This window comes from Chiloscyllium plagiosum, chromosome 4 (assembly GCF_004010195.1).
Source record: "Chiloscyllium plagiosum isolate BGI_BamShark_2017 chromosome 4, ASM401019v2, whole genome shotgun sequence".
In the NCBI taxonomy this organism is placed as follows: domain Eukaryota; kingdom Metazoa; phylum Chordata; class Chondrichthyes; order Orectolobiformes; family Hemiscylliidae; genus Chiloscyllium; species Chiloscyllium plagiosum.
In genome coordinates, this window is record NC_057713.1 from 57,066,729 (window position 1) to 57,090,251 (window position 23,523).

Genomic DNA, 23,523 nt, shown 5'->3' on the forward strand with positions numbered 1-23,523 from the left:
AACTGGGCAGTCTTCATCACTTTGTTTTATTTCATGGTTTTCAGTTCTTGATTTCTCTGTTAAACTTTATAGTTCTCAGCCACAAAACCTCATTGCAGCATTAAGTAAAATATGTAATTCTAAATTGATAAATCTAATCCATAGAGCTAGGACATTATCTTCATAACTTGGGAATTATTTGCATATTCGCAAAGAAAACTCAGTTATTGTATGAGCATCATCTTACTTGGATTCAAGTTTCATTTGATGATATTATACATTTAGTTTTAATGTTTTTGGGTGATGATCAAAACTATCCCACTTTAATACAACACAGTTCCTCTGCTTTTTCAAGGTGATTGAAGTGAGAAGCAAAGAGGCATCATATCTTTTGCCTGAATATATCTGCAGAGAAAAGTACGGGTAAATGTGTTATTTTGTCAATTAGTCTTTTGTTTATTTTGATCAAAGGAATTTGTGATTTCTGGAGCCTTGTGAATTGATCTCGCCAAATCTTGATTTTATTCAATTTAAATGTAAAATCGATAATGGTAGAACTGTGTTTAACATTCAGGAATTAACCGTGCAGTGTTATGATGAAAACAAGTAATTGTGCTTGTCAGCAGGCCTTGATACAATATAGTATCAAATTCTTTATGTACTTAAATAATAGAAATAATCCTGAAATTCAGAAATTAATTGAAATAGCTATATTTAGATTCATTCTGTATATGTATGCATGTTTTGTTTAATTGGCCTAATTACGAAATGTATTAGTAAAGAATTATGAACATAGAGAAATACTGAGCTTGGTAGCATGATCAGCTTGTCTTTTGCAATCATTACAATCCAGCATTTTTAAAAATTTTTTTGTGGAAACAGGCCCTTCGGCCCAACAAGTCCACACCGACCCGCCGAAACGCAACCCACCCAGACACAATCCCTACATTTACCCCTTCACCTAACACTATGGGCACTTTAGCATGGCCAATTCACCTAACCTGCACATTTTTGGATTGTGGGAGGAAACCGGAGCACTCAGAGGAAACCCACGCAGACACAGGGAGAATGTGCAAACTCCACACAGAGTGTTGCCTGAGGTGGGAATTGAACCCGGTGTCTGGCGCTGTGAGGCAGCAGTGCTAACCACTGTGCCACCGTGTCGCCCATTTTGTTGCTTCTATCTACCAGAAAGAGTATCCTGTCACGGGAGAGTTGTAAAAAAATGTTCTAAGAGAGCATAGTGACTGAGATATATCATCCAATTATTTTGTTTGGAGTGTTCCTGATCCTTACACAAGATTTCCCGAAGAATTTGCAGAAAATTTGCACTCGTTGCAAGGCCCAGCATTTTGCGGAAGATAACTTGACCTGATGTAAAGCAAAAAAGGCCATCTGAAATCCACCTAGTTCTGTGTTCGGCTTGTGTGCCATGTCACATCAATTCTCTGGCTTTTTAAAATTCTTTCATGGGATATGACTGTTGCTATCAAAGTCAGCATTTGTTGCCTATCCCTAATTGCCCTTGCACTGACTAGCTTGCTAGGCCATTTCAGAAGATGGTTAAGAACCAATCACATCGGTGTGGGTCTGGCATCACATATAGGCTAGATCATGGAAAGGGCAGTAGGTTTCCTGCCCTAAAGAAATTAGTAAATAATTGACAATTGTTTCATGGTGACTACTACCAAGATGAGCTGTCTATTAGACATTTATTCATTGCATTCAAATTCCATCAGGTGGGATTTGAACCATTATCTTCAGAGCATTAGTCTCTGTACCTCTGAGCTAGTAGACATATGGCATTATCACTGTATCATCTTTCTAAACCTGAACAGGTTGGTGCACATAGACATTATAGTCATTTAAGATAAGTGATGAGATTTTAAAAGGACTGGCTCGCCCTCAGATTAGGACCTGGAAAAGGGATGGAATCAGTGCTTGAGAATGCATTTGTGCCTGAGCCTAAAGACAATGGCTTTGATCTTCTTGGTACTTAGATGGATAAAATTTCTGTTTGTCCATTACTGGTTGTTGGATAATCAGCATGACAAATAAACAGAGGGGTCAAGAGGGCAGCTATATTAATGCAAATTGCTGTTGATGTCAGAAGAATGTAGGACATTATAGACAAGTACAAATCATCGAAGATTCATGTACACTTTTTGTTTTCCTAAAGCAAGATCAAAGATCCTGCAATATCCTTATATCTCTAAGCAGTTCCATGAATACCTTATAATTTGAAAGGAGTGTCATTGCTGCTAATAATGAAATGTTGATTCCTGGATGTTTAGTAGCAAAAAACAAAAAAATACAGTTTTCTAGTTTTAGACTTCACTGTGAGCCTTTGAGTTAGCATTCTAGATGTAGACCGCCATTATAATTGATCTGATTTTTGCTTTTGGACATTTTACTCATAAGCAAAACATTGATCATTGTTAATTGTCTGTAGAGCTTCATGCAAAATTAAAATTTAGTGTCAGTGCCAGGATTTGAATATCATCACTCAAACAGCACATGATCTTTGATTATCATAGTTCATCATTGTTGGCAGTAATGAGGTTCTGACTTTTCAGTTTACCATGTTGGAATCCAGCCTGATCAATTTCGCTGTGTTCATTAATTCTTTTGTGTATATATTTCACTTGAATGAAAGGTTGCTGGTGACATTTATTTTTCCTGTATTACTTTATCCCAAACTTTACTACTTTAGGCTCTCTGGAATTTATTTTTGGAACCATGATTTTGATGGAAAATAACCTCACCACTAAAGATTCTGATAGCTTTGTTTTACTGTTATTCATTCAGCTGATGGATAATAGTATGATCACTGAACGTTACTGATTGGTCATATGTAGCAACAGGGGCAAACCATTTTAGCCCTTCAAACCTGCACCACCATTTCAATAAGATCAGGGCTGATCTTATCTTAAAATGTATCAACGTTCCCTCACTGCTGTTAGGTTAAAGCTTTGGAGCTCCCTCCCTTAACAGCATTGTGCGTGTGCTGACAGCAAATGGACTGCAGCAATTCAAGAAGACAGCACATTATTACCTTCTAAAGGGCCACTCAGGATGCACAACAAATGCTGGCTCAGCCAGTGATAGCTAATATCCATGAATTAATTTTTAAAAATCTGACTGTGGTCTCCACTTCTCTATCAGCATCCCATGACACTCTACTTACTAGTCCTTTAACTATCTATCTCTATCAGCCTTGAATAAAATTAAAAACACAGCATCCACTATCATCCAGTGAAGAAAATTTAAATGCGAAGTGCTGCATTTTGGAAAAGCAACTCAGAGCAGGACTTATGCACTTAATGGTAAGGTCCTGGGGAGTGTTGCTGAACAAAGAGACCTTGAAGTGCCCAGAGCTCCTTGAAAGTGGAGTCGCAGATAGATAGGATAGTGAAGAAGACCTTTCCTTTATTGGTCAGAGTATTGAGTACAGGAGTTAGGCGGTCATGTTGCAGCTGTACAGAACATCGGTTAGGCCACTTTTGGAATATGTGCAATTGTGGTCCCCTTCCTTTCAGAAGGATGTTGTGAAACATGAAAGGGTTCAAAAAAAATTTACAAGGATGTTACCCACACTGGAGGATTTGAGCTATAGGGAGAGGCTGAAGAGGCTGGGACTGTTTTCCCTGGAGCATCGAAGGCTGAGGAGTGACCTTATAAAGTTTTATAAAATCATGAGGGGCATGGATAGGATAAATAGACATGGTCTTTTCCATGGGGTGTGGGAGGTTTAGGGTGAGAGGGGAAAGATATAAAAGAGACTTAAGGGGCAACTTTTACAGACGGTGGGTGATATCTGTATTGGATGAGCTGCCAGAGAAAGTGGGGGAGGCTGGTACAATTGCAGCATTTAAAAGGCATCTGGATGGGTTTCTGGCATATGGGCCAAGTGCAGGCAAATGAGACTAGATTATGTTAGGATTTCTGGTCAGCATAGACAAGGTTGGTTCAAAGGGTCTGTTTCCATGCTGTACATCTCTGTGACTCCATGACTTTGTCTTAAAGGGAGATCTCTTATTCATAAACTATATTCTCTAGTTTTCATCTCCAAAGGAGGAAATGCCCTCTGGGTCTTCCATCCTGTCCAATCCCTTCATGATCTCAGCTTCCAACAATACCATCTTTTGACTATAGCTGGAATGCCAATGCAGGTCATTTAGAAGATTCTGGAAATATGATAATGTCATCAACTTCAGCTTTTTTGAGTCCAGCCAGGTTTCCCGTTTTTAAAATAAAGCACAAAATTATAGAATACATTTTCTGAGATTTCTCTTCATTCCCTGTGGCCATGACAAAGTTAGCAATACAGTAACACAGCACTTTGAGCACTTACATCTTCTACAGAAACTTTATTTTCATGCCCTGATTTTGATGGTTTATAAAATATGAATTTTTCAGTGGCATACTTGGGCAGTTGTGCAGATTTAAACTTTAATTCAGTGAATAAAAGTTAGATCATATTCATATTTACCAAATTTTGAAGATCAATTTTTTTTTTACAACTTTATCATTTTGTGAACTTGCTCTGTAAATCTACTTTGCAAAAGATTGTTACAGGAGCTTTTATCAATTATGCAATATATGCAATGTTAATTTTTTTTGTCAATAGATTGCCCAAAACCCTCGAGATACAAGACAAAAGTTGTCTTTTCTTGCAAAACAAGATTGCAGATGCGCTGGCTGGCAGTGGCTACAGTGTGGAGAGGCTGTCAGTGCCATATGTACCCCAACTTACAGGTAGGAGTGCAGTTGTAGTGATTAAAGCATTATCCTTATAATACCATGAAACTTATTTCTAAATTGAGTTCATTCATTTACAGCTAACTTTTACTTGTTTCTGATATAAAAGCAATAAAACATCTTTTTTCAACAACAGAGGTGAAGCTAATTCCTGATATTGTTTTTCCAAGTTATAAGCACCCAATAATAAATCATTTTTCAAGCAGTTTGCACAAAGTAGTTGGAAAAGCCACATTTTTTCCAAGGTATTTTACTTAGTTTATGGGATGTGAGCATTGCTGACAAGACCAATATTTGTTGTCCTCATGTAGTTGCCCTTGAATCGAATGGTTCACTGGGGCCATTTCAGAGCACAGTTAAGAGAATTACTGTGGAACTGGAGTCGCATGTCAGCCAGATCTGGAAATTAGTGATAATCAGTTATGGTTTCATGGTCACCATTACTGAGACTAAATCTAGAATTGAAAACTAGTCAGTTGAATTTAAATTCCACCAGTTGCCTTAGTGCAATTTGAACCAATGGCTGCACCTCTTTAGCTTGGACCACTATCACTATGCCACCATCTCCACTTAGTGAGTGAATGGTAGGAATGCAGAATTGTAATACTCAGTGAATTCATTTCATGGAGCAACTTGTGCTGTGATGAGGTACTGTCTTTTGGACAAGACTTATTCAGTGCATTGAGAACTATGGCACTATTCAAAGAAGGGAAGGGAAGTTCATTTGACTGCAAGCATAATATTTCTCACTCTAACACCACTAATTTAGATAATCTGGTCATTTATTGTAAAGCTAATTGTGGAACATTTTCATAAATGAACTCTCTTAGTTGCACTACATTGCAATGGTAATTGCACTATGAATGTAAGAAAATAACTGAAATAATTTACCATGGCCCTGCACTTGGCCAAGAGCTATATAAACGTACTCTGACTTCTCCTCCCCATTCCTCCTTCCTTTCCCTTCTCCATTCCAGTTCAGGGTATAGTATTTTTGTTGCAGGTCTGCTCAGGTCCAGAAAGAGATCATAAGCCCTGGTGTGTTGCCTGTTTCTGTTTCCCTAATTCCCCAGCCCCTTAATCCTCCTCTCACATCTCAGAATTGGAAGCCATAATGATATTTGGGTTGAAGTGTTTTATGTATGTTGAGCAAAACCTTTTGGCTTTTGCACTGTATCCCTCTCTTTATAATGCCCATCAAAAGCACAGATCTCAATGTGATACACTTTATAAGTACCCCTTTGTCAGACAATCGCACACAATTTGATCATTTAATGTTATGCAGTCAGCTCTGTCTCTCCGAACCTGGCCATGTGCAACATCCAAACAGTAATATTCACTTTGGCTTTGTTAACAGAAAATTTACTCTTTGCATTGACCAATGGATATTTTCTTCAAACAAAACTACAACACGTTTCAGTCGTCACCCCATCAAGAAAGAGGTCAGGCCACTGAAGACCCATCAGCAGCCATGCATGAGACATTATAGAGGAGAGTTGGGGATAGAACCTAATTAGGCCTTTCAATTAGGCCTTGGCTGATCATCATGTTAATGCAACCTTCACATGCTATCCCAATATCTCTCTACGTCATTTGTATTTGGAAGTCTTTCAGTTTTTGGCATCTTACTCAATTATTGAGCTTCCACAGCCCTCTGAGGTAGAAAACGACAAGATTTACTAGTTTGAGTGAAAAAAATTCCTCATCATCTCAGACTTATATGGGCTACCTCTTTTCTGAGTTGAAACTTTATTGCTGGAACAGCACAGCAGGTCAGGCAGCATCCAGGGAACAGGAGATTCGACGTTTCGGGCATTCCTGTCATTCCTGAAGAAGGGCCTGTGCCCGAAACATCGAATCTCCTGTTCCCTGGATGCTGCCTGACCTGCTGTGCTGTTCCAGCAATAAAGTTTCAACTTTGATCTCCAGCATCTGCAGACCTCACTTTCTACCTCTTTTCTGACACTTCCCCAGTCAGGGAAACGTCTTGTCTACATCCAATAGGTAAGAACTGAAGTTGCAACATGATCACTTTTCATTCTTCAAAACCTGAAGAAAGTACAGGTCTAGTTTTCTCTATCTATCCTCATAAAACTATTCTGCCATCCCAGGTTGTAATTGAGTGAACCTCTGATGTATGTACTCAATGTTAAGTGTGTCCATCTTTGGATATGGAGACCGAAACTGTACTCCGTATTCGAGGTGCAAATTCACTAGGGCTCAATATAATCTTAGCAAGACAGCTTTACTCCTGTACTCCAGTTCCCTGACAATGAAGATCAGCATACCATTTGCTGCCTTATTTGTTTGCTACATTAGTGTACTAGCTTTTAGTAACTGAAAAGGAAGGAGACCTTGGATCTGTCTAGACATCAACACTCCCCAGCCTCAATATTTAAATTTTGTGGTTCTGTTTTTCCTACCAAAGTGGATAATTCATATTTACATTTACAATCATCTTCCTTAACCATTGACTTAGTTTGTCCAAGTCCCCTTGAATCCCCTTTTCATTCTTCTCACAACTTAGGTTCCTATCCAGTTTTGTGTAACAGCAAGTTTGGAAATATTATATTTGCTCCCCATACCATATCCAAGTTATTTATATCAAGTGTGAATAGCCTTGGCTGCAGCACTGATCCTTTCGATGCACACTTGTAACGGTCTGAGAATGGCACATTTATTCCTACTCTCTCATCTGTTGGTTAAACAATGCCCTGTCCATGCTATTATGCTGCTCCAAGTTCCATATATTTCACATACAAGGAGCTTTCAGCATAGGGCACCATTGAGATGCCAGAGGAAAGTGAGGACTACAGCTGCTGGAGATCAGTGTCAAGAGTGTGGTGTTGGAAAAGCACAGCAGGTCAGGCAGCATCCGAGGAGCAGGAGAATTGACGTTTCGGGCATAAGCCCTTCATCCTGCACCTCACACTCCATTGAGAAGGTAGGAGCATGTCATGTCAAGAAAAGGGGCCTGGAGATGGGAGAGTAGATGGTTTGTTGAAAGAGCAATCAGCCAACATGGTACATCATCAAAAGGGAGAATGGGATGGGCCAACTCTGAGTCCTAGGCTGGAAAATCCTATTCAGTGCCCTCTGCAATTTTGCTTTTCATGCTCCTCAAATGCAACTCATGTGGTCCTAGTGCCAGGTCAACTTTAAGGTGAGACAGTCTATCTATTACCTCCACTTTGTGTCTGAATTACCTCCTTTTTCACCATGACCTGGTCAGCACCTTCTTTCTTGGTAAAGACAAATGCAAAGGGCTGAATCTTTTGGCCAAGTCACATTCTGTTGAGGCTTTATCATTGAGGCATAGTGAATTCTCACATCCTACCTTCCCAAACTTGCTTCATTATATACCTACCGTACCCATATGGCACCTGTCATCCAATTTCCATCCCATCTTATCATGCGCCATACCCACAACAACTCACCTACCCAGTGGATATCCCAGAATTCATAAGACAAGGAAGCAGAAGCACGTTATTTAGCCCATCAAATCTGCTTTGCCATTCAACTAAATAATGGCTGATCTAATCATGTTCACCTCACTTTCCTGCCTTTTCCAAATTATCCTCAATCCTTTACTGATCAAAAATTCTGTATTTCCCCATAGCATGTACAGACCTCTACGGTAAAGAATTATGCAAATTGACTACCACTTAAGAGAAGAAATTCCCCCACATCTTTGTCTTAAGTATGCGGCTCTTTATTCTGAGATTATATCCTCTGGCCCGAGACCCTCACCTAAGAGAGACAATTTTACCACATCTAACCGATCAAGTCCCCTAAAAAATCTTGTATATTTCAATAAGGTTGCCTCTCATTCTTCTAAATTCCCATGAGTACAGGCCCAATCTCTTCCACTTGTTACCATAAGACAGGCAATCCATACCCAGATCAGTCTAATGAATGTTCTCCGGACTGGCCCAAGATGTGAGGTGAGAGTAAGTTGATACAATAGAATTCTTTTTTTAAATTGAGTTTTGGTGTTAATAAAGTGTTTAACAAGCAATAATGACTATCCAATGATATCTTGCTCTTGCCGAGCAAGAATGCCACCATGCTTATTGTGAAATGTATCAAAGATGGAGCGAGATCATCCTGATGTTGAGATGAGCTTCACTGCACTTGGTGCCTCATTCTGCCACACATCCCACCAGACCCCATGTTACTCAGACCTCTCTAAATGCACCCGAAATGTGTACTTAATATCTCCTTGCCTCCATGCATAAATCCCCTCTTTGGTCCCTAATCAGCTCATTCCTCCTCTTGCCATCCTTTTACTATATGAAATTACACAATTTGAAACAGTCTTTTCTGTATGGAATAACACTGTTAAAAACCTGTTCATTAAAGATGATATCATTGGTGGTTTAATATTGTTTACTTAAAAGTGGTAGCAGACCAGTTTTGATATTTTTAAATGCTTCAAACTTTCATTTGGTCTGAAGTATTCTATATGGAAAAAGATACTTGTTTTGTCAAATTTGTTAATTATATTGCATGAATATAACCATAACCAGCATCTTTTCCTTATATATTACTTCAATAGTGCATACAAATGTGTCCTTTCTATTCATTGTTCCTTTCTATTTTTTACACTTATAATCACTCTTCTCTGATTTATCTCTTGCATTTAGTCCATAACCAACTTTTTCCTTCTCGAAAACCCAGACATAAGTGCAGGCGGAAATCAAGAGGTAAACATTGGTTTAGATAGAGCTGCATCATGTAAAACGACATGGATGCACCTGACCAATAAATATTAGCTCAGTTGATTACTGCCTTTACAGTAGTTAGTAGACTGACAAAAAAAATCTCCAAAAGCTGCCAATGTTAGTTCAGAAGCCAAAGGCAAATTGTTTTGCATATTTAATTTCACAAATTATGTGGCCTTATTGATTACTATTTTTGAAGTTCAAAGATGAAGATAGGATTGTAGAAAAAGGCTTTTAGCTGATCAATGTATTTTTCATCAAACATATGATAACACATGACATCATGTATCAGTCAGTCCATATTCAATTAGGAGTGTTTCTGCACAATTGTACTAGTGTGGTAATTGTGCCAATGCCTCACTGCATTTTGCTGAATTTTCAAAGAAAATCTCCAGTCTCCAGAATAACTTGGTATATTGAGTTATTGTAGGCAATTAGTATCCTTTGTTCTTTAAGTTCCCTGTGATATATGAAACTGAGAAGCCCCACCTGAATAGAAGTAAACTCTTGTCTGCTCCAAGACCAAAAGTAACCAACCCTGGGTAAAATATCAGCATAGCAACTTCAGTGTTCTAGATTATTGTCCTAGTTTATCAATTACAATTGATTTAAAATGTGCCAACCTGTGAGATTGTAACAATAGCATGTTTTTACAATCTGTTTTATATTATTATTAGAGGTATTCTTGCAAATGACAGTTGCTCTGGATTATAATTAAGATATTTTCTAAAATTTTAACTTAAATCAATGCTAAATGTTAAAATGTAATCTAATCCTACTGTTCTTGATATGCATTAGCATCCCACCTAGGAGAGTTTATAGGAACATTTTGATTACATTTCTGTGTCTACAGCATTAGAAAACTTGGGCTTGCAAAGGTTCTTTGTATTCCAGTCTCATGAATCACAGAATTTTTAGCATTGAAGGAAACCAGTCAACTCATTGTGCCCGCATTTCAATTGCTCTAATTCAATGTTCCTCTTCTTCTCCTGTATCCTTTTATGTTATTGTTCAAAACATAATCTAGCTCAGTTTTATGTAATGCCTGCCTTACCTGCCACTTGTAATAGTGTGTTTCAAGTTTTAACAACCTTTGAGTGAGGGCAGCACAATTTTTCAAAATATCCCCTTTTATTCTTATAGCAACGATCTCCAGTCTCTGTTCCTTTCTTTTACTTATTGCTGACCATTAGAAACCATTTTATTATTAATGCTGTGAATTTTTAAACATCCTTCAGCACCAATAAGCTTTCCTGATTTTCATTAAAAAGTCTAAATTATTTTTGAACTCTTAATAATATTAGGAAAGTAATTGTTAATGTCATTCTTTTTTTGAAGCTATTATTCTCCCTTTTCATGAGCTTTTCTAAATTACATGCAATGTTCAAACTCTGGCCTTACTAACCTTTCAAAGTTATCATCACCCATATGTACTAAACCCAGACTCTCATTTATATTTTTGATGCTCTTTTCTACTTGCCTTCTTATTTTATTAAGGAGCTATGTTTTTATATTCTAAACTCACTCTTCTTTCACTCTGTTTAGTGTGTTGCAATTAAGATCTATTTCTTTACGCTCTTTTTTTCCTAAAAAGTGTATAACTTTCTATTCTCTGCATTGAACTGCACTTGCCCACTGTTACTTCTGGTATTTGCAATCCTTAACATCATTTCTTATGTGCAGATGTACAAATGATTCACAAAAATGGGAAACAAAGACTGAAGTACAAACCTTTGGATATACCATAGCCTACATATTACCAATCCACAAAATAACTGTTCCTTTTCCATTTTATATCTGTGTCTATAATATTTTAATACATATCCCTTAATTTACATAAGTGTATCCATTAGCAATTGATTAAATATCTGAAAACTTCCGTATCCTATTTCTATTATATTTACTATCGTTTGACTTCATTTGTAAAATAATTCCAAACGTGAAAAGTAGACTTGCGTTTTCTCTTTCAATATTGTCAGTAGGCTATTTTAAAAGATTTATAGCAGTTTTTTGACTGTCAATGTTTAAATTATTTATGGAATATCTATTTTATATTTATCTATTTTTCTTTTATATGTACAGTAATCCTCCTTTGTGCATATTTGCTAATACCGTGGAACCAGGAGAAGAAAACATTGGTTCAATTAGGACATGTTAATATTCATCAGTAGAAAGTGTATGAAAGAAATGTATTTACCATTTGACACTCATAATAAGCTTCAAACAGGTGCAAGGTGAAGAACTATGTTTTATACGATATATTAGCAATGCAGAAACCTTGTGTTGTGCATAATGAGTGGATCATTTCAGATGGTATACTTGAAAGACAACATTGGTACGACTTTGGTTTGACTAATTTAGAGCAATGCAAAATCCTGCACGATTGCCTATGTGCCACTCGTGCAGTTTGGCACCCAATTCTTTTGATTTTGTGTTTCCTTTAATCTAAGGCAATTAAATATTGATTTTCACTTGTAATTTGAGTGAACTGAACAACAAATCAATTCTTAAAAATGTGTTGCTGGAAAAGCGCATCAGGTCAGGCAGCATCAAAGGAACAGGAGAATCGACGTTTTGGGCATAAGCCCTTCTTCAGGAAGCAACACATTTTTAAGCTCTGACCTCCAGCATCTGCAGTCCTCACTTTCTCCTAACAAATCAATTCACCTATTTTAAAGTCTACACTCAGTCCTACAAGGAACATGTTGCATGATTGGTATTCTTATGTTTACACTCTGGTTACCTGTTCCACTTCAATCAATCCTAAACATTTAACTATTGAGATGAATGACGCAAATCTGCTTCACTTTGGATAACAGGTTTTCATCACAATATAATGATTTCAAAAGATGCCGATAACTGTATGTAGGCTTTTGTTGATGTCCCAGGTTTGAATATGGGCTATATTACCTCTACATGTGTGCAGTTATTTATAAGAGAACAAACAGGCTTGGAATGTGAGGTTTTTATACCTAAATAAATCTGAATTTTTGTCTTGCAAAAGGATTGACTAAACGTTATCAAAAGACATTCATAGCATACCGTGCAGGATACTGCGTATATTTTCGTAATCCAAAAAAGCCAAAGAACTGTGGGTGCTGGAAATCAGAAACAGAAAATAAATTGCTGGAAAAGCCTTAACAGGCCTGACAGCATCTTTGGAGAGAAAGCAGAGTTATCGTTTCACGTCCAGTTATCCTTTTTCAGAACACAAGATTCTGAACAAGGATCACTAGACCCAAACCAGTTTTGTAACCCACCTGCACTTTGGTGCTAAGTTTTTTTTCACACCAAAATTAATGCAGTTCATTGAACAAAGAACATAAAAAAGTACCGCACAGAACAGGCCCTCCAGCCCACGATGTTGTGCCGAGGATTATTCCTAATCTAAAATAAAATAATCTAACCTGCGCAAAACTCAATTCACTGCCGTCCATGTGCATGTCCAGCAGTCGCTTAATTGTCCCTAATGACTCTGCTTCCACCACCACCACTGGCATTGCATTCCATGCATTCACAACTCTATAAAGAACCTACCTCTGACGTCTCCTCTATACCTTCCTCCTAATATCTTAAAACTATGATCCCTTGTGCCAGTCATTCCTGCCCTGGGGAAAAGTCTCTGGCTATTGACCCTATCCATGCCTCTCATTACTTTGTATAGCTCGATCAGGTCATCTCTCTTCCTCCTCCTCTCAAGCGAGAGCTTAGTCAACCTCTCTTCGTAAGACAAACCCTCCAGTCCAGGCAGCATCCTGGTAAATCTTCTTTGCATCCTCCCCAAAGCCTCCGATTCTTTCCTATAATAGGGTGACCAGAACTGGACACAATATTCCAAGTGTGGTCTCACCAGGGACTTGTAGAGTTGCAGCAAAACCTCACGGCTCTTAAACTCAATCCCTCTGTTAATGAACGCCAAAACACCATATGCTTTCTGAACAACCCTATCTACCTGGGTGGCAACTTTGAGGGATCTGTGTACTTGACCACCAAGATCCCTCTGTTCCTCCACATTGCCAAGAATCCTGTCTTTAATCCTATAATCAGCATTCAAGTTCGAATCACTTCGAATTTATCCATGTTGACTTCCATCTGCCATTTCTAAGCCCAGCTGTGTATCCTCTCGTGCTGCAGCCTGCATTAGCCCTTGATACTGTCAACGGCATCTCCGACCTTTGTGTCATTGGCAAATTTACTAACCCACCCCTCAACCTCCTTATCCAAGTGATTTATAAAAACTACAAAGAGCAGAGGCCCAAGAACAGAGCCCTGTGGGACACCACTCACCACTGGCCTCCAGGAAAAAGACTTTCCATCTACAACCACTCTCTGCCTTCTGTCAGCCAACCAATTCTGAATCCAGACAGCTAAATCTTCCTGTATCCCATACCTTCTGACGTTATGAATGAACCTACCACGGGGAACATTATCAAATACCTTGCTGAAATCCATATACACCGCATCCACTGCTCGACCTTCGTCGACCTATCACATTATCTCAAAGAGCTCAATAAGATTTGCCATGCTGACTGCCTTTAACCAAACTATGCTTTTCCAAATAGTCATAAATCCTATCCCTCAGAATTCTTTCCAAAACCTTGCTGACCACAGACTTAAGACTGACTGGTCTGTAATTGACAGGGATTTCTCTCTTCCCCTTTTTGAAAAGAGGAACAACGTTCGCCTCCCTCCAATTCTCCGGTATGACTCCTGTGGAGAGTAATGAAGCAAAGATCTTTACCAGTGGCTTAGCAACCTTCTTTCTCCCTTCCCAGAACAACCTAGGGTAAATCTGTTCTGGCCCTGGGGACTTATTAATCTTAACGTTTGCCAAAATTTCCAGCACATCAACTTTATCAATCTTGATGTGTTCACGCCTGTTTCCCACTCCTCAAAGTTCTCATTCACAACAAAGTCCCATTCCTTAGTGAAAACCAAAGCAAAAAACTCATTTAGTGCTTCCCCTATAAGCGCAGATTCCACGCACAACTTCCCTATGTTATCCCTGACCGGCCCTACCTTCTCCCTGATAATTCTCTTATTCCTCAAGTATGAGTAAAATCCCTTTAGGTTCTTCCTATTCCTTCCTGCCAAACCTTTTCGTGCCTCCTCCTGTCTCTCCTCAGTCCATTTCTGAGCTCCTTTCTAGTAAGCCTATAAACCTTTCAAGCTGTATTAGATCTTTGCTTCCCCCACCTTACGCAAGCTGCCTTCTTCCTTTTGACAAGAAGCTCCTCTGTTCTCGTCATCCAAGGCTCCTTAACCTTACCCTTTCTTGCCTGTTTCAGAGGAACACGTTTGTGCATCACTCACAACAACCGCTCCTTAAACCGTCTCCACATGTCTGTTGTGCCCTTTCTGTGGAACAATTGCTCCCAATCTATACTTCCCAACTTCTGTCTGATAGCATCATAATTTCCTTTTCCCTAATTAAATATCTTCCCTTGGTAACTGCTCCTTTCCCTCTCCAAGGCTATGGTTAATGTGAGGCTGTTTTGGTCAGTATCACCAAAGTGTTCTCCCATCGCGAGATCTGACACTTGTACTGGCTCATTGTGAGCACCAATTCCAACATGGCTTCTCCCCTTGTCGGTCTGTTGACATACTTAGTAAGGAAACCCTCCTGAACACACCTAACAAAAATGGCACCATCCAAACCATCTGCACTAAGGAGGCTCCAGTCAATATTGGGAAAGTTGAAGTCACCATAACAGCAACCCTGGTACATCTGCATTTTTCCAAAATCTGCCAGCCTATGAGTTCTTCAATGAGTTCAGTGTCCCAAGATCTATGAGACAGGTTGTACCATGAGGTACTGTCATAGAATGAGGTATCTTTCTCTTCCAAATCTGTTTTGATCCCCTTTGTGAAATTTAATATCAAAGCATAATTTCACAATTGTAAAAATTTACATTTTACTGTACACTTCCTTAATCATATCTAAAGTAGTAAAATGTGATTTTTGAGAAGATTTGTAGCTCAGGTCGAGGTTCAGGTTGTAAGTTTGCTCGCTGAGTTGCAAGGTTTGTTTTCAGACGTTTAGATCACCAGAGAGCCTCCGATGAAGCGCTAGTATTATGCCCCACTTTCTCTACAGGTATCTTAGTCTCTTAAGGTGGGTGATATCATTTCTAGTTCTTTTTCTCAAAGGTTGGTAAATGGGGGTCCAAATCAATGTGTTTATTGATGGAGTCCTGGTTTTAATGCCAGGCCTCTAGGAATTCTCGTGCAGGTCTCTGTTTAGCCTGTCCTAGGACAGATGTGGTCCTGGTCGAAGTAGTGTCCTTCGTCTGTATGTAAAGATACTAGTGATAGTGGGTCGTGTCTTTTGGTGGCTAGTTGGTGTTTGTGTATTCTGGTGGTGAGTTTTCTGCCTGTCTGTCCAACATAGTGTTTGTTACTGTCCTTGCATGGTATTTTGTAAATAACATTCATTTTGCTGGTTATTTGTATGGGGCCCTTTAGGTTCATTAGCCACTGTTTAAATGTGCTGGTAGGTTTGTGGGCTACTATGTTGCCAAGGGGTCAGAGTAGTCTGGTAGTCATTTCAGAGGTGTCTTTGACATATGGTAACGAGGCTAGAGTTTCTGGATGCGTTGTGTCTGCTTGCTTGGGTTTGTTGTTTAGGAATCGGCAGACTGCGTTTATTGGGTATCTATTCTTCCTGAATATGCTGTATTCCTAGAGGCCTGACAGTCAAACCTGAGCTCCATCAGTAAACACACCGATTTGGACCCCATTTACCAATCTCTGGAAAAAAAAACTGGAAATATCACTCAGCTTAAGAGACCAAGACGCATAAATAGAAAACAGGATATAACACCAGCGCTTCACAGGAGGCTCACTGATCATGTCACTTTGAATAATAAAGTGTACCACAAAACAAGTATAATTGCCTCATTAATTTTCGTCTCCTGTTTGACCAGCAAGTTTCATTCATATTATGGTTCCTTACACACACATGAATCAAAGTAGTTGGTGTTCTTTCCTGACATCACTGCAAGCAAATTTTAAACAGTTTTCCTTCACTATTAGTGTCTAGCTGTTGACACTTGCAGGCTAAATTTTAAGTCCGCTATCCAATGGGTTTTCAGTATTTGGAAACAGCTGCTCACAATCTTTGTCTTGATGATCTTTCTTGTCCAGCTTTTTTTTCAATTTTGTTAACTATTTTGTGTGATCATTTCAATATATAAATTACGAGATATTTCACTCATTTGAAAGTGCTCTTCATGGGATTATTTCCAATTTTTGCAATTTGTGTACTGTAGATGGGGGTGGTAGTTGGAAGAAAAGGTGACCGGCAAAAACTAAAGACTAGTTGGCATTTACTTATTAATTGAAAGTGCAAATATTTAAAGTTTAATTTGATTATGTGGTTTTGAAATGTGTTGATGTTGTCTGGTCTAAACATGCCCAGTTTGTGGTACTATGTGCAGTTTTCTTTTAGATTTGGTGTTCATAGCTTTTTACCAGTGTTTTATTTTGTACATCCTCATTCTCCCTTCCTCCAAACCTTGAATGCTACTTTGCTTGAAGTAATTAATGCTGTACTGTTTTGTATGTTCTTGAGTATTTGATATGCTTCACAGAAGCATCCAGTAGAGACTTTTTATAGTGCTTCAATTATTGAAGGTTTTTATTACTTTTTAAGCCTAAAGGGAATGACCATGGAAAAAAGATGGAGCTGACTCAAAAGCATTTTATAATTTGTGACACTGTAATTACCTGCATTTTAACTGTAATGATCATAAATTTCAGCAAATTTTCTTTTGCAGAAGTAAATTTTGATCTTCAAGGTTCATCTTTCCAGTATGTCTTCATATTTTGGTCATTGTTTTCAACTACTTGATTTCACTTTATTTGTAACAGCACTTTTATTTCCTCTGTTTATTGTTACTTTTAGATGAAGACAGAATATCCAGAAGAAAAAGCATTGTTGATACTGTATCAATTCAAGTCGATCTTCTTGGTGACAATGTGCAACAGGATAAGGTAACAAGACCTTGTTGTTACAGAACATGCTGGAAACTATCCTGACAAAATACTTTGAACTCCTCTTTGCCAATCTGACTTTTCTAGTCTGTGATAAATGACACAAACAAAATCAGAAATTGCTGGAGAAACACAACAGGTTGAGCAGCATCTACGGAGAGAAAGTAAAGTTAACATTCCGGTGACCCTCCTTCCCTGTCACCATAAATGCTGCACTGCTGAGTTTCTCCAGCAACTTCTTTGCCTTTTGTTTTGCTTGTTTCAGATCTCCAACACTCATGGCTCTTTGTTTTATTTTTGTGATAAATGGTAAATTGGGAAATGTTACTTAAAGGCATGATGCTGGATTGGCAAAGGCAAGCCTTTAAGAGTGCATGGATGAAGTGCAAAAATAAAATGGGCAAGTTTTCCCAATCATGGCTAACGAGAAGTGAAAATATAATTTTATATCCAAGGAAAAGGCATGCCAATTGGCAAACACCGATGCAGACCTGAGGAATGGGCGCAGATTAGGATTCAGCAAAGGAGGAAAGGGGATTGATTTAAGAGCGGGGAAATAGAGTAGCAGATTAAACTTTCAGGGAACATACAAAATTATCGTGAAAGCTTTTACAGATACATTAAGAGAAAAGGATTAGTGAAGACAAATGTAGGTCCCTTGCAGTCAGGAACAGGGCAAGTTATGAGAAACAAAGAGATGGCACACCAATGAAAAACATACTTTGATTCTATCTTAACATATGAGGGCGCAAGTAATTTCCCAAAAATATTGGGGAACACAAAGTCTACTGAGAGGGACGAACTGTGAGGAAATGATGTTAAGGAAATTGATGGGATTAAAGGCCAATAAATCCCCGGGACCCAATAATCTATATCCCAGAGTACTTAACCAAGTGGCGCTCGAAATAGTGAATGCATTGGTAGTCATCTTTCAAAGTTCTTGAATGCATTGGTGGTCATCTTTCAAAGTTCTATCGACCCTGGAAAAGTTCCTATGGTTTAGAGGGTAGCTAATGAAACCCCACTACTTGAAGGAGACAGAGAGAAAACAGGGAATTATCGAATAGATAGCCTGACATTAGTAGTGGGAAACTGTTAGAGTACATTACATAAGGTTTTAAAGTAGAGCATTTAGGAAACAGTGACAGGATTGAATAGAGTCAGTATGAATTTATGAAAGGGAAATCATGTTTGACGAATCTTCTAGAATTGCTCAACAATGTAACTGATAAGGAAGAGCCTGTGGCTATGGTTTACTTGGACTTTCAGAAGACCTTACATAAGAGATTAGCAAGTGAAATTAAAGTGCATTGGATTGGCTTGGTCTTTACATTCATGGATAGAGAACTAGTCGCAGACAGGAAACAAAAAGTAGGAATAACCAGTCTTTTTCCAAGTGGTGGGCAGCGACTCTGGATTCCTGCTGGGACTGTTGCTTGGACCCCAGCTATTCACAATATCAATTAATGATTTAGAGGAGGGAGCAAAACATAATATCTTGAGGTTTGCAGGCAACGCAAAACTGGATGAGAGAGTTAGCTCTGAGAAGGATACAGAGATGCTTCAGTGTGATGTGGACAAATGCATAGCAGAAGAAATATAATGAGTAAATGTGAGGTTATCCCTTTTTTGGTAGCAAAAACTGGAAGGCAGATTATTACCTGAATGGTAATAGATTGGGAAAAGCGTAGGTGCTACAAGACCTGGGTGCCCCTTGTACATCAGTTGCTGAAAGTAAACATGCAATAGGCAGTAAAGAAGGCAAGTGGTATGTTAGCCTTCATGATGAGAGGTTTCAAGCACAGGAGCAGAGATGTTTTGCTGCAATTGTACAGTACCTTGTGAGACTACACTTCGAGTATTTTCTGCAGTTTTGTCCTCCATACCTGAGGAAGGAGGCTCTGGCTATGGAGGGATCCATGAAGGTTTACCAGATTAAATCCTGGGATGGCAGGAATGATAATGACTGAATTGGTTAGGACTATATTCACTGGAGGTTAGAATAAGGATGAGAGTTCTCATAGAAACATATAAAATTCTAACAAGACTGCAGTATATAGCACTGCTGCCTCACAGTGCCATGAACCCGGGTTTGATTCTAACCTCAGGCAACTGTGTTTGTGGAGTTTGCACATTCTCCCCATGTCTGTGTGGATTTCTTCTGGGTGTTCTGGTTTCCTCCCACCATCCAAAGATGTGCAGGTTAGGTAGATTAACCATGGTAAATGTGGGGTTACAGGGATCGGGTGAGTCTGGGTGGGATGCTTTTCAGAAATGTGGTCCATACTCTGGGCCAAATGGTCACCTATGTAAGGATCCTACGATTCGAGGGCTAAATAGGGTAACAGAGCAATGTTCTTGATGACAGAGGAGTCCAAAGTCATGGGTCATCGTTTAAGGATATGGGGTATACAAGTAGTTACCAAGATCGCAACAAGCAGTTTTGGATACTTAAGTCAATAAAATGAATCTTTAATTCTAAATGTAAAGTGTAAAAATTGTCTTTTTTTAAACTTTCACAGACCAAGATAGTTGAAGAAATCACCTTTGAAACACTGAAGAAAGCCATAGGTATGGGTAATAAGTTAAACTGTACGCTTTAAAGTGGCAGGAATGCATATGATGGCGGGCAAATAAGTATGGTAAATAATTCTAAGTCTGTGCACTATACAATTGAGTTTCATTCCTGATTCTAATAGAGAAAATGGATCTTATATAAATTTGATGAAAATCCATTCATTTGGGTATTTAAAATTGGGCCCAATATCTCTAAATGTTTGAAGCATATTCATGTTGATTTCCACTATATATTATCTAACAACTGCCGTGCAATATTTAATTTGCTCATAATTATCAAAACACATGAACAGTAGAACAGTCTTGCACGTTTCTTTTAGACAACAGGTTTAGATGGAGGATCTGGATCATCACAGGCTTGGAGGACTGAAGGGCCTGTTTCTATGTTGTAATTTTCTTTGTTCTTTGTTAGGGAGATAGAAAATAAGTGCAGGAGTAGACCGTTTGGCCTTCGGGCCTGCATCACCATTCATTATGATCATGGTTGATCATCCAACTCAGTAGCCTGTTCCTGCTTTTCCACCATATCCTTTAATCCCTTTAGCCCAAGTACTATGTCCAACTCCTTGAAATCATACAATGTTTGACCTCGACTGCAGTAGCAAATTAATTAGTAATGATTAAAATTGAATATTTGAATTTGGTGGATGTCCCACACTCACTCCTGGAAGAAAGACCCTTTTAGATCTAGCTAATCAGGTATTTAGTTGGATACCGGCTACCTTCGTGCTGAGGATGCTGGGATATGATGCGGCATCCACCTGACGTTTTCAGCCAATCAGCGCTAATGAGAGGGCTGTGGTTGTTGCCAGTATAGCACAGTTTTGAGTGTCATTATTAAGGAGCAGCCCAGAGAGCAGTGTAGATGTTGTGGGTTTGGGATGACAGCTTTGCAGTAGGGAGGTCAGCAGGAAAGCATATTCATCAGAGTAGAAAGCAAACCACCAACCCCTCCACCAGCACAACATGCTCAGGTGACTAACCCCATACAGATTTACTTGTCAGGTGAGCTGCCTGTTAGTTCTTCTGCCTGTGACTGAGAAAATTGCAGTTCAAGCAGGAAATGGCAAGTAAGCGATTGTTAATTGACTGACTGCTTAAGCCGTGTGGTCTTAAGTGAAAGTGATGGCAAGGTTGTCTCTGGCTTTTCTGCCTGCAACTTCAGAAAGGCAGGAAGGGCATCGGGTATCATTTCCAATGATAATATGCTTAACTGAGTTAAAAATCACACAACACCAGGTTGTAGTCTAACAGGTTTAATTTGTGAGCACAGTAGCTTTCGGAGCATTGCTCCTTCATCAGGTGGTAGCACTGCTGTAAAGCATCTCCAAATCATGCTTAACTGAGGCATCTTGCCTCCAGCAGGCCAAGAAGATTCGACCCAATAATTCCTGTTTTTATGAATCGCTTTTGACCATAAGACACAGGAGTAGAAGTAGGCCATTCAGTCCATCGGATCTGCTCTGCCAGTCATTGAGATCTTAGCTGACCTGATAATCTTCACCTCCACTTTCCTGCCTGTTCCCCATCACCCTTAATTCTTCCTTGATTAAAACTATATCTCCACCTTGAATATACCTAAAACAAGCGAAAGTGAGGACTGGATATCAGAGTCCAGTATGTCTTGGTAGAAAAATCACAGCAGGTCAGGCAGCAACCCAGGAGCAGGAGAATCGATGTTTCGAGTATAATCCTTTCATCCTGCTCCTCAGATGTTGCCTGACCTGCTGTGCTTTTCCAGCAAGGCACTCTTGACTATACTTAACCCACTGTGGTAAAGAATTCCAGAAATTCATTACCATCTGAGAGAGGAAATTCTTCCTCATCTGTCTTAAATCTGTGATCCCTTACTCTGTGATTATGCACTGTAGTTCTAGACTCTCCCACAAGGAAAACAACCTTTCTGCATCTACCTTGTCAAGTCCCCTCAGAATATTGAATGTTTCGGTAAGATTGCCTCACACTAAGCTATATTCAAATGAGTACAGATCCAACCTATTCGACCTCTCCTCAGTAAGGCCCATATGCCTGGCATCAGCCTGGTGAACCTTCTGTGGACTGCCTCCAATGCCAGTATACCTTTCCTTAGATGAGGACCCAAAGTAGTTTGCATTGATCTGCATCGAAGACAATAATTTTTCTGCTCTTTCATTATTTCCCAATAGTCTAGAATTCCTGGAATCTTGCCTTTTTAGACATCAGGAGTAAGAAGGGCTGAATTATTCCATTTAAGTTTAAAACATCATTCCAAACTTCTGAATGAACCTGTAACGTCATTTTATATATTTTTTCCTTAACAATAAATGGAGTATTCAGGCAAAGGTTTTCTTACTATTCCACTGTTATCCTTACTGTTTTGAGTTTCCCACCTCTTGAAGTAATTGAGCTGCCTGCCTTTCATTCCATCTGGAAAAGCCACCTTTGTGAGGCGTTCACTTCATGAATTGTCCAAAATCTAAACTGAGTCTATTATACTTCCCACTGGAAATGGAACTACATATGCTTTTCTCCTAAACTAGAAATTTGAGAACACAAATTTCTCATCTCAGTAATTCTGTTTCCGAAGACAAACAAGAGCCACAGCATGTATTTACATAGCAAGGGCAAATTAGATGTGGGCATTAAATGAGCATTGCCAGCAAAGCCCACATCCCATAATACATCGTCAGCATAATAAAACCTCTCTAGCAGCCTAACATCCATGCTATCATGTAATATTTTACATTAAGCCACATCTGGTGACATTGACACAGATGGCTAAAAGCTGAAACAAAATGGTGGTCTTAAGGAGTATCATAACAGGAACATAGAGAATTAGGGTTTAGGAGAACCTTCAAGTGCTTTGCACGTGTTATGTATTTAAATTTCAAAGCATTATGTAAGTGATATGGAAATCTGCTTGACAATGCTGGAAAAGTACCTGTCAATTTTTATCAATGTTTATTCGAATAGCTGCCAATATAGTGCTGATGCATGGAATCATGCAGGAACTTTGCCATAGTTCCACAATTGAAACTATTTTTGCCTAAAGTAGCATGTCTCCCATGCATAATTCAGACCACAAGGACAAATAATATATAATTAAAGGTGAGGTATGCATTCATTTCAATTGTTAGTTTCTCTGAACCAAGACATATTCAGTAACTTAGACTAACACAGAACGTGCAGATGCGTACTCCACATGTATATGTGCAGTCTTTGAATTTCAGGCAGATCTGGAGTGCACTTTAGATTAGTATTTGATGAATTTACTTTCCAGCAAGCATCCACTACTGAAATATGGGCAGATGGTGACGATGTAGTGATGTCACTGGACCAGCAAATCACAGGCCCAGGCTAATGCTTTGGTGCCGTGGATTCAAATCTCAACCTGTGCTGGTGAAATTTAAGTGCAGTTAGTAAATCTCCTACCTATCGGCAATTCTCATGCAATTTTGATATCACTGTGTTGATTGGATTATGGAACTTTGTCTCATTTCATAGATTA

General features: G+C 38.9%; 1 protein-coding gene across 3 annotated transcripts in view; it reads left to right on the plus strand.

The window, feature by feature from the left end:
• efr3a (EFR3 homolog A (S. cerevisiae)) overlaps positions 1–23,523 on the plus strand; it is a 139,235-nt gene that overhangs the window by 107,327 nt on the left and 8,385 nt on the right. For 2 of the 3 annotated variants that reach the window (XM_043688260.1, XM_043688262.1), the window contains exons 16-19: positions 335–402; positions 4,610–4,737; positions 17,371–17,459; positions 19,982–20,030. In XM_043688260.1, the coding sequence (XP_043544195.1) occupies positions 335–402; positions 4,610–4,737; positions 17,371–17,459; positions 19,982–20,030 (334 nt within the window). The remainder of the gene's footprint in view (positions 1–334; positions 403–4,609; positions 4,738–17,370; positions 17,460–19,981; positions 20,031–23,523) is intronic. The other variant, XM_043688261.1, reaches the window with a different exon arrangement.